Below are 12,147 nucleotides of genomic sequence, written 5' to 3'. Positions count from 1 at the left end.
GTTAATGGAAAGTGACAACATGGGCGCTGTCCACCTAAGGTGGCAGGTGTGACAAAGGGCAGAGAGATGCAGAACCCACAGGACCAGGGTGAAAAATGAGAACTGGGTGAATATATTAAAGGCTATTTGAGAGGGACGAGGTTTAGGTCTATGCAGTCTTTAAACTCTGTGGAGAAAGATGCACTAGGATCTTTCTAAGATTGAACCACGCAATTCCCACGAGCAACATATTTCACATTTGCATTTTAAGAAAGGTACTACTTTCAACTCAGGGTAATTCCTCAGTTGGGATGAACAGGGCTGTGGTCACTAAACTTCACCGCCTCTGGTTTATTCCATGGGGTCAGTCCACAGGTTGCTGACATTTTACCTCTTACCTATTTGGAAACCTCAAAGAAGCTAGTCAAGGACACATAGGAATCAGCACTCCTCAGGGACAGATGCCATCAAGTTACATGAGCAGAGAGCCTGGCTCATAGAACCAAATAATTACATGGAAATTAGTTCTTTACTAGCCCAGATGGGGTTTTGTTTTACTGTTTTTCAATTTGATGGAGGGGTGGAAAAACACAACAAAATAAACCCAGAAGGAAACTGTATGTGAAAGCCTCCATGTTACAATCTGGAAATGATCAATTTAAAGATGCAAAAGTCAGCAGGTTTTGGTATTCAAGATTTTCATGGTCACATTTAACTTGCCTTCATGGTACACAAGTATATTTTGGGTTATTGTCCTCATATGGAATCACTGCTAAACATGTATGCTTGGCTCTTAGCCTTGAACACTGGAGCTAAGTTAATGTTGAATGTGAATTTTAATCAGTAACTCCCCACTCTGGCCCACAGGTGAAATAGATTGCAGAGAGGTGAGGCAGGTGGGGAACCAGTCCTGGATCATCAGCGAGTTTTCAGCTACTTAGGGCATTACATTCTGATCACCTCTCAGAAGTGCATTAAGACCTCCGAGGATAGTGGGAAAGGTACAAGCCTTCCAATTTGTGTTCAATTCCACTTTGCCTGATCTAAGAGGAGAGGGAGACATCCTGTTTCCATAGCGGGCCAGGAGTGAGGGAAGAAGGAAAGAGAGTTCAGAGAGGAAACAGAGTTGGTTCAGCCTTTGAGAACATGAGCCTGATGGGCTCCTAGCGGACGTGTGCCCAGTGCTCTGCCACTCTCAGCCGTGGAGGTCCTCTGGCCTCCCGCATCCCGGCACCTAGCTGTGACCTACTGCTTACCAGGGTGTGGAGAGGCTGAGATGCCTAGTTTCATGGACAGAGATCAACACCTGAGAGCCATTCTCATGAAAACCCAAATGCCCAAGATTCCTTTCTCCTCGCATCATTTGTTCACTCAATGAGAAAGAGAAAGAGAAACAAATATTTAATGCTTATATGCACTCTGCACTTTGTAATATACATTACTTCACCTGTTTCTCAAAATATCCCTACAAAGTAGATATTCAAAATTCCATTTATGTGGACAGGCTAATATGCTAAGGCCCCATAATCAGTAAGACAGCTGGGATTGGAACTGGGTTTTTCTGCCTCTATCGTCCGTGCTTATCCATTAAATAATGTTTAATTCAAGACCGTTAGAGCATTCTGCACCTGGCAGGTGCAGAGGAGATGAGGGTGAAAGGAAAAAAAGTGCTATGTGGGAAATGAGGAATGCTTTTCTTTGAGAGGCAGCTCTGACCCCTGTATCAGTGAGGAGAGCCCTCTAGGCAGCCAAGTGTTGAAATGCACAGGGAGGGCAGGGTGTCTCCTTATGCTTATTTAGCACTTGGCTGGCACTCAGTCTTCTTTAACAGCTAACAAGCTGTTAAAATGTAAATGTAAAGATTTCTCTGTATCTTGGTTTGCTTCTCTGCAAAGTGACTACCATAGTCTTCTCTCTCTATGTGGACTTTGAAAAACAGCTATTACTTGTATTAAGTACTTCAGATGTGTAAGAACATTTCTTCAGCGTGAATGGAAGTAATGTGACCTTCTCTTGGACAGGCTTGTTCTCCCCCTTCAAACACTAGTTCATATGGGGGCCTCCCACCCCCTGAAACTCAGAAGGACACCAAATCTTATTTCCAGTAAGTGTCATTTAAAAGTCAAAGCAAGCTGACTACAAAGTTTTTAATATGAACCTCTCATCTGCTCAGCAGAAATCCCTGTAACTGGTTAATAGTTCCCTTCATATATATATATATATGTGTGTGTGTGTGTGTGTGTGTGTGTGTATTTTGTAGTGAAACCAACTGAGGCCTTAAATCAGTACCATTCATTCCATCTCGGGCCACCCGACAAAACCATTTAGAGTTGTAGAAAGTCATCTGCTCCGTTGTGCATACTGCAGGGCTAGGACCAGTGCCTGATGGGATACACCTATAACAGGGCACAGCAGCAGGCTGAACAGGGGATCTCCTCAGGGACCGCATAAACCCCAGATCTGGGAGAGTAGCGATGGACTTTCAGAGAGAGGGGACCAGATAGATATCTCATAAAACACAAATCTTTTTACAGTCAGAATCAAGTTTCTCCATTTGTGCCATGGCACTTATTTCACTGAAGCTCATGGCATTTAGGATGGAAGAGGAAAATGTGTAGGATACCTCAAAAAGGAACCACACACTTGTGGAAAATGAATCTCTGGGATTCCTATAAGGTCCTATGGGCTAAACCACTCAGTGGTCCAAGACAACAAACAAGCATGAGATATTCTTCCCCAACCTCAGACTTCCCCTTCCAGAACTCCTTCATTGTATCAAAATGATTCCTTGGAAAGTACTTGTTATCTGCCATTCACACTTTAGCATAAATTTGATCTTGGGACACACAAGCATAACTGTGAGAGCACAGAAATGGAAACCTAACAGTTTGAGCCCCTCTTTCACAGATGAGGAGAAGTAAGAGGTAGCCTGCCTTGCCTGGGTCCAGCTGGATGGAGGTCCATGGACCTAGAATTGGTGCTCTTCCTACCATGCTCATCTTCTGGTTTGCTCCTTCCAGAGTTATTTACAGTGTTGCCCTTATCTCAGTTTGTATAATAAACATCTTTTTACTTGCTCTTAAAGACATGAACAAGAAACAATGAAGAAGAATTTCCTGAAATCACTTTAAAAGCAGGAGCTATTTACTTCTAAATCCAGTTCTACCTTGGGAGTTCATTGGGGAAATTCTTTTGACCAAGAAAGAGATACTAGTTGGGCTTGTAAAAGTTTAACTGAAGAAACTATTAATGAGCTAAATCTGCACTTCTACAGCCAATACTCCTACTGTATCTATGGATGTAGGCAGAGGCTCTTTTTTTCCTATTAAAAATTAACTTTGTGTTCCTCTTTGAGGTTTCTGCCTCTCAATCTGCACATCTAGACCCTCCTTCCTGGCATACTGTGGGTGATTTCTTTGTATCCCAGTGTCTCTGGATTCCTGTTGGTTTTCTTCACATTTCCCTTACTGATAGAAACCTTATTTCTGTTCTTTTCCATTTAAAATGTCCTTTGCCCTTTTAGAGCATTTCAAGTTCTAAGAGTCCCTACGTGAGTTGTGGATGACCTAAAGGGTACCATGCTCCTTGGGGAATCATAGAGCTCAACAATCTGGGAAACTCCCAAACTCACCCTGGAGGAGAAATTCCATCACAGGAAGGATTCCTATGGAAGAAAAGCAGCTCCTCATTCTGTAATTCAAATGGAAGATCCAGCAGCCCCAGCATTAACCACAATCTTTAATTTAAAGTGGGTGAGACAGGAAGTTGCTGTGAAACTGTTGCTCCCTGGCCCTGGGAAAGGGTGGGGGTTGGAAAGGTCCTTTTTGGCCTTCTTGAACTATCTGAGAACACATTTGAAGTAGGTTGTGTTGAACTGGCCCTGTGTTCTTACATCAGCCACCAGTCCAGTTCTAATTTTCACATGTCATAAGAGCAACCCTCCCAAATACAGATTCAGGGACTTGAGATGAAACGGACCTAGAGGTGCTCTGACACCATGTGGCCCCTAAACCAGCAGCATCAGTATCACTTGAGAACGTATCAGAAATGTAAATTCTCAGGCCCTTCCCCAGACCCATAGAATCAGGAACTCTGGAGTGGAGTCAACAATCTGTGTTTTAACAAGCCCTCCAGGTGATTGATCCTTATACATAAAGAAATTTAAGAATTAATATTCTGGGTGCATTGAAATAAAGAATTTGGGTTGTATCATTCGTTCTCAGCCCCGACAAGCACATTAGAATCATTTGGAGAGCTTGTAAAACATGAATGTGCAGGTCTCATACTCAGAAATTCTAATTGGTCTGAGGTGGGATCCTGGAACTTCAGCATTTTTTAAGGCTCATAGCTTCTCCGAGCTTGAGAGCCACTGATCTAACTCAATCTCTCATCATCTAGATAAAGAAACTGAGACCCAGAGAAGGTAAGTGATCCGCATAGAACAAGGACCTCCTGACTGTATGATCTCTTAGCCTCTTGCTGTCATAAATATCCGAAATCTAAAGACTACATGCACAGCTTTTGCCCCAGTCTTGGAGGCTGAGCAGGCTCTTACACAGGGAGATTAGCAGAGCCCCTGGATCATAATGATTTAGTTTCGGGTTAGTTTTGCTTTATGTTAACCTAGCTCTTATAATTGTGCTCATAATGTCTTTCATATGACAGAACTTAAATCCCATACCCCAGTTTCTACCACGTGGGCCCCTCTGCTCAGCTCTCCTAGGCCTCAACCTGGACCTGGCCCCCTGCCCCAGGACCCCATTTCCTTTTGGATTAAGGTACTGAGATTGGTGCCCTATAATTCTAGCTGAAAGACTAAATATGGTGAAGTAAGCAACAGTACCCAGGTTAAAATACACATGTAATGCATTTCCACTGAGAGTAGGAAAAATTGAGCTAGTGAACTGAATGCTGATTACCAGAGGTCTTACTAGAAAGTGAATTTGATGGTGAGAAATGGCAAAGTGAATAGTGGAAGATTTGTTAAAAAAAATATGTAAGACTTAATAAGGCTCTTACATAGGAACCCAAAGAGTTTAGTGTTCCTGTTTGTCACCCTCTTTGTTTTTTTTTGGAGAGAGAGAGAGAGAGAGAGAGAGTGTGTGTGTGTGTGTGTGTGTGTGTGTGTAGAATCACTTAGCATAAATCTGCTGAGTTAAGAGAAAGCAATGGTTCCGTAAAAACCCGCCCATCTTGGACATGAGGGTGTCTCTTGCATGGCTTCCATCTAGCCCAGACAGACTCATCTTGAAAGGCTCCTGTCTCAATAGTATTCATGTTTTATTTTTCAGGGGGCAGCACAGGCACTTCCCCAACCACCTCCAGCACTGGGACACCATCTCCTTCAGCATCTTCTCATCTTTTATCTCCATCTTGTTCTCCTCCAACATTTCATCTGGCCCCCAACACTTTCAATGTGGGCTGTCGAGAGAGCCAGCTGTGCAACCTAAACCTCTCTGATTACCCACCATGTGCCCGAAGCAACATGGCTGCCTTGCAGAGTTACCCAGGGCTGAGTGACAGTGGTTACAACAGGCTGCAGAGTGGCACTGCTTCAGCCACTCAGCCCTCCGAAACCTTCATGCCTCAGAGGACTCCATCCCTGATCTCAGGAATACCAACTCCTCCCTCGTTGCCTAGCAACAGCAAGATGGAAGCCTATGGAGGCCAGCTGGGGTCCTTCCCCGCTTCCCAATTTCAGTACGTGATGCAGGCAGGCAATGCAGCCTCCACCTCCTCGTCACCGCACATGTTCGGAGGCAGCCACATGCAGCAGAGCTCCTACAATGCCTTCTCTCTCCACAATCCTTATAATCTGTACGGATACAATTTCCCCACTTCCCCTAGGCTAGCTGCAAGCCCAGAGAAACTGAGCGCCTCTCAAAGCACTTTACTCTGTTCTTCTCCTTCTAATGGGGCCTTTGGAGAGAGGCAGTACCTGCCTACCGGGATGGAGCACGGCATGCACATGATCAGCCCTTCACCCAATAATCAGCAGGCTACTAACACCTGTGATGGCCGGCAGTATGGGGCGGTCCCAGGCTCCTCCTCCCAGATGTCGGTACACATGGTTTAATAGCCAGTCCAAATGCCATGGAGCCTACAGCAGCCGAGGCTCCGGAGTCTCCATGCACAGATCTTCCTCTTTGGAAGCCCCACATCTTTGAAAAACAGTAACTGTGTATTATTATTATTATTGTTTTTTCTGGAGGAGGAAAGCACATGCCCAAGGACAACCAAAAGACATTTAAGCCACTGAAGGAAATGTGCGATGGAATCATCTCTGACTCAGTGACCATTCTCCTGCCTTCCCGAACCTTAGTTTCATAAACCATTGTCTACTCTAGAGTGGCCTTTGAAGAAACTGAATAATCATTTTATAACAATGTTAAGGGAGATGCAAACATGTAGCAGCCATGAAAAATTACCCATACACATATACAGAGCTACCTATACACCCATCCATCCATACATAGATACATGCGTGCACACACTCATATATTCAGATACAGGTTCATACATACACGAACATACATGCACACGGATTTGGAACTGGGCGAACTCTGTGGAGGGAGGCCCACAATGGGTGCTTTCACCAGGAATTGGTCTATGTACAACACTAGATGGACTGGGCCAGCGTAAGCAGCTGACCTTTCTCCCCTGCAGCTTACCCTGTTTCTGGAATGAACCATATATCCTGGAGCCTGTTCCCAACAATGAAGGTGGAGAAACATCAGTACTGCAACTGGAATTGGCCCCCCAAAAAAGAAGGCTTTTGAACTTTGGCCCTATTCATTCAGTGTGCTATCACTGATGTTCCCAGTGGTGCTTGTGAAAAGAGGGAGTAGGAGCAGCTGAACAAGAGAGAAAGAGAAAGAAGAAGGGCGAGGTGGAGAGCAAGGCTGAGAGAGGAAGTGTGAGCAATGATGTGTTTTGATTCACCAAGGAAATCGGGTTCTGGTTTGTACTTCCCCCGCCCCTGCCCAGGTTGTAGAAAGAATCACGGCTTTATCATGGCATTATGGAAGAGCAAACCTCTCTGGGACACTGCTGTGGGTCAGGGCACTGGTGAGAGGGACCGGGACCAGGGAAGGAATGCATCTCGATCCCACAGCTGTGACCGCTGTGATCCAGAAGAGGGGCACAGCACACGGAAAGGGCCAGCTCCAGAGCATGCAGCCCGGCAGGGGACAGGAACAGGAGTGTGCATAAGGAAGACTGTAGAATCCTGATGGCCGATACCAGGAGCAGAGGTGACAAAGAGAGGCCTGGCCTGCCGTCTGCCACATCCAGACCCCTGCCCTGCGTGGCCTGCCCCCCAGCCCCTGTAGCAGGAGAAATCCTGTGACGTTCCGGGGATTTGCAGACGGGCCTTCTACATCCTTCCACTTGCCTTTAGGTATCCATTTTTATCAAATAGTTCGTTACATTTTGAAGTTTTGGTTTTTTTTCCTTTATCTTTCCCTTCCCCCTCAAATCCTTTAATGTTAAGAAAATAAGTGAAGTTTGGTGCAAACTAAACTTTTTAAGTGGTGTGGAAATGAAAATAATACCAAGTAAAATAATACAGATATTATTAAGATTTTTGTTTTGAGTGTTGTAGATAACTGTATTTATGTGTCTAGTGGGGAATCCAATATTATGAATATTAAAAAGGGGGCAATAAAAAGGTTATGTAAAATATGTATGAAGAAAAGTTGTATAGAAATTTGCCCTTATGCACGGAACTCTGTTTCTAAGTGCCAAGCACAGAAAGCCGCTAAATAAAATCTTTGCAATTGTTTCCTGCGTTTCTGTTCATAGGGTAAAATAGCAGCCTATGCAGTTGCATTAGGCTACAGTGAACACAACACTGTCTTCTCTACTACTTGGCATGGTCTTTATACAGATCCCATGAAGCAAATATTAGCATCCCCATTTTATAATTAGTAACCAAGTTTCAGAGAGCTTAAGTTATTCAGGATTATAGAACCTGTCAGAGAGGGAACTAAGTCTTGAAACCACATCTGAGTCTACTGGGATGTTGCTTTTCCTGTTAGCTGCAGAAACCTATGACTCTAATAGCAATCCTCATGAAATCTACGTGCCAGACAATATACCATGTGTTTTATATGAATATCTCATCCAATCCTCCCACAATTCTTTTAGATGGGTAATATTTTTATCAACATTTTATAGAACTGGAAAAAACTTAAAAAAGGTTAAGTATTTGACCATGACCTTCAGGTAGTAAGTGACTGAGCTGGTAAATTGAACGCAGGGTCTGTGCAGTTAGTATGTCATTCTGCTAGAGCTCCAGTAGTCCCGTGAAGCATTTAGACAATCAGGAAAGAAGATATATCCTAAGGGGTTGAGGTAAGAGTGCCTCTGAGGCTGTTTGATTATAAATATTTATCTTCTCCCTTGAATGCACCATCACAGCACAGGAGGAGTGATTTTGACTTGTTACACACTACATGTGCTCTTAGACTAATAAAGTGCCTACACTATTCTATCTATAAGCACTTTCCCATATTATCTTATTTGAACCTCACAATAACCATGAGAGATGCAGGGCAGGAAGTATTGTTTTGCAAATGGAAGATCTGCGATACTTAAATATGACTGAGAAGCAGCAGAGCCAGTATTTAAAATCTCTTGCTCTTACCTCTACCCTGGAGTGTTTCCTAATGGACAGTTACCCTGGGAACCCACTGACCCACTTCACTTAGGGCTTCATCTGGGGCACTTGGGTAATCGACCAGCACACTCATTGACTGGAAATAGAGCTTGGTTTGGGGAAGCAAAAACCTTGATCATTGCTTTGTTTTTATAAACTTAACTTCAAAGAGTGGCATGCTTGTCCATTTCATTAGCTATCCGATCATTGCCAAAATAGCTGGGACAACGGCTGATGAGTATCTTCTGTGGATTATAGGCTCTTTGGTCAGAAAATGTCTCAAGACTTATAAGACACTCCTGTTTGGAAATCTCACAGTTAACCATTGGCTTTATAATGGCATACTAAAAACAACTGCATATGAAGCTTATGGTTATGTATTTCTGATTTAGCAGCATACCAAATACTGTTCACAAGTCTAATAGTGTTTGAAGTTTCAGGTAATAGATAATCAAAATATGCCAAGTAACTTGACAGATATTTCCACATTTTCATTTAATAGTAAGATAATAATCTCAATAATAGTTTTAGAATATTAAGTACAAAAAATTTCGGTAATTTGGATTAATTAGAACAATCCAAGTCAGCTACATCTGAATTAAGGCATGTGTTTCTATCTGTAACTAAGAAAGTAAAAAATTTTAATACAAACTAGAAAAAGAATATGCTCTTTCTCTTTTCCCTTTAATGAAATGATGAAAATTCATTATAACTGGCTCATTGATTACATACAAAGGGCTATTAGAAAGCTGCTCCATCCTTGCTCATGTTTCCTGAGGAAAGGCTATCTTGTTCCTTTTTGCATCCTCAATGCCTAGGGAAGTTCCTGGCCTATTATAGAATCTTAATACATATTCATTCTTACTGTTGAATTTGTCAACCAAACCCATTTTTCAAGGATAGTGCAAAATGTTTGCATGGCTGAATTATCATTCACTCCAAATCAATGGGACCCAAATTAACAATGATTTATTATAACAAAGTTCCTATAGTATTCTGTGACAGGTTAATCTATATTTAATTAGGTACTAGCTTGCCAGCATCCATTACATAATGGAGGGTTAAAAAAAACAATACATGTCATAGTTACTTTCTTGAAAGGGTTCATTCTTCAGACAGTCAGGCACATGTGAGGCAAATGATATAAAAGGCTTTGAAATTCAGAGAACATGTTCAGCATAAGGTGAGGCTGGAATTATTTTTATTAGAGGTAGAGCTTGATAGGGGCATATTTGAAGGATGCTCAGAATTTTTATAGAAGGAATGGTGGTTTAAGAACAAAATAACATTTAAAAAGTCAAAATAAGTTTTGGAGGAAAGTTATAGCATCTCAATTCAAACCTAGTAATTTAATAAAACTGGAGACATTTAGAACCTTCTTACAAAAGACGAATATTCTCTTTTATGAAATGTCTTATCATTAGTGGAACACTGAAGCCTGAGATGGAAGGGCTGATCTGTTTGGCTGATGCCAAATGTTTGATTCTTTGCTAAGTACACTGAGAATTTCAGAGAAGTCTCTTCTGTACCAATTTGCATCCAACAAGCTAAAGGAGAGTAGTCTAAAGGAAATCCAGCCACAAAGACAAATTTTCACAATGCTTTTGTGCTTATGATTGTCAGTTGGAGATCTGATTTCCAGAGAGAGACATGCCTGTGATTAGCTTCATCCATTCATCTGGTTAAATTCAATAAATAGTTATTTAATGCTTACTTTGTGTCAAGCACTGCCCTCAGCATAAGAACATAGAAGTGAGCAATTAGTTTTGTTCCTGCTTTCAAGGACCTCATGGCTAGTGGGGGACTGATATAGAACATGCTAGCAAAAAACGAATCTTACAATTTTAGATTGCAAAAATCATTTTAAGAAAATTAAAAATAATAAGATGATAAGGAAATGAGGATGAAGACTCATTTAGATTAGGGCTACCTTACAAAAGTGACATTTGAGCTAGTACAAATTCAAATATTATCTTAGAATTTGCTTATTCCAGTTTATGATGAAGGCAGCCATAGCCTCATACTTTCTCCTAGTCTTATATCCTCTGAGGCCAGGTATTTTTGTCTTCTGAGGGCTTTGTAGCATTGACCCTTATTTGACGAAGCTTGACTGCTGGCCTTCTGGGACTGGAACCATTTAGAGATTCCTCAAATCAGAATCTGTTTTTCACATGGTCCCAGTAAGTTCTGTTTTCATGACTTCCTTGAGAGAACATGAGAGTCATCCCTTCCACATGACTTTGTTAAAAGGTTCGAACTAATGATCATAAAAACAATTAATGAATAGCAATCAGATTGATAATGAACAATAATTAATAAAAATATGAAATACAGCTTGGTATTCTACAATTTTCTCACAACTAGTCTTTGTAATGTGGAGACAGAAAATCTCTACCTTCAAGATTTCAGCCTGGTGAAAGAGTCAAGATATATGTACATAAAACTGTGAATAATTAAAGTATTGAATTTGTGATAAGGACCATATATGCTGCAGAATTTTAGAAGAAAGCACATTTTTATTGAGTTTTTATTACATTTTATACTTTATGCAAGGGTGTCCTATAATCCTTACAACTACCCTACAGGATTGTATTTCAATCCCTATTTTATAGATAAGGAAATGGAAACTCGAAGAAGTTAGTAATGTGCACAAAATCACAGAGCTTGCAAGCATCAAAGATAAGTCGCCAACTCAGGCCTTTCCATTGCTGTGTTTTTCTAAAATTGATATTTAAAGGAACTATAACAAATAGAGAAGTGTGCATGGAGAAAGTTGAACTTGAGTTGCCTTGTGAAGAATTCATGGAAACTGCATAAACTAAGGAGAAAGGAGGGTGTCCTGGTGTGAGGGTGGAAAGCAGGGCAATAAAGACAAGGGCTCTCTTATGGGACAATGAGTTACTGGCAGTGGGGCTGGGGATGAGGATGTTCATTCTCTTAAGTCAAATCAAAAATCTCTAAATCAAATGTTCTCCTTGCTTTTCCTGGCACCATGATTCTGGATTCCCTTTTCTTATGTGAGATGTGTCAGCTCTGTAACTTGGGCAGTTCAGAATTCCCTCCAGTGTCCTGGTGGGAATCTTCATTCTGGAAAGGATGAGTGGGGGCTGGGAGGTGGTGGAGGAGTCGGCTACATCCCCTGCAACATGGCCACACCACCTCTCTCCACAAACCAGGGCCCCTGGGGGTAAACTCACGGCTGCACCTCTGAGTCAGGCTCTGCACAGAGCCCCTTGCTTTCTCCAGCCAGGCAGCAGTGCCATGTGGGATGGTGAAAGGGGATCTTGCTTCTTAAGGCCTAGAAAACATTCATCATGTTTTCCTTCTTAGCTCATTTTACTGCTTATAACACTCATCTTTTATGGGCCAGCCTAACGGCATTTCCCACTTCAGATGCTTCCTACTCACACTTTCTGCTTTTATTAGACTTTATGGCAGGCCTTGCAGAGGCACAGAAAACCAGAGATTTGAGTCCTTTTCAGCATTTTCACCCAGTGAAGCTGAAGAGG

At 42.0% G+C, this 12,147-nt stretch overlaps 1 protein-coding gene across 4 annotated transcripts in view; it reads left to right on the top strand.

Annotated features, from left to right (window-relative positions):
* The window catches only part of TBX15 (T-box transcription factor 15), a 118,784-nt gene extending 111,022 nt beyond the window's left edge, over positions 1-7,762 (top strand). For all 4 annotated transcript variants that reach the window (XM_057500596.1, XM_057500595.1, XM_036924443.2 and 1 more), the window contains one exon: positions 5,271-7,762. In XM_057500596.1, the coding sequence (XP_057356579.1) occupies positions 5,271-6,055 (785 nt within the window). In that variant the 3' untranslated portion in view covers positions 6,056-7,762. The remainder of the gene's footprint in view (positions 1-5,270) is intronic.
* The last annotated feature ends 4,385 nt before the right edge of the window (positions 7,763-12,147 follow it).

The sequence above is a fragment of the Manis pentadactyla genome, chromosome 4 (assembly GCF_030020395.1).
Source record: "Manis pentadactyla isolate mManPen7 chromosome 4, mManPen7.hap1, whole genome shotgun sequence".
NCBI lineage: Eukaryota > Metazoa > Chordata > Mammalia > Pholidota > Manidae > Manis > Manis pentadactyla.
This window is presented reverse-complemented; position numbering and strand designations above follow the sequence as displayed.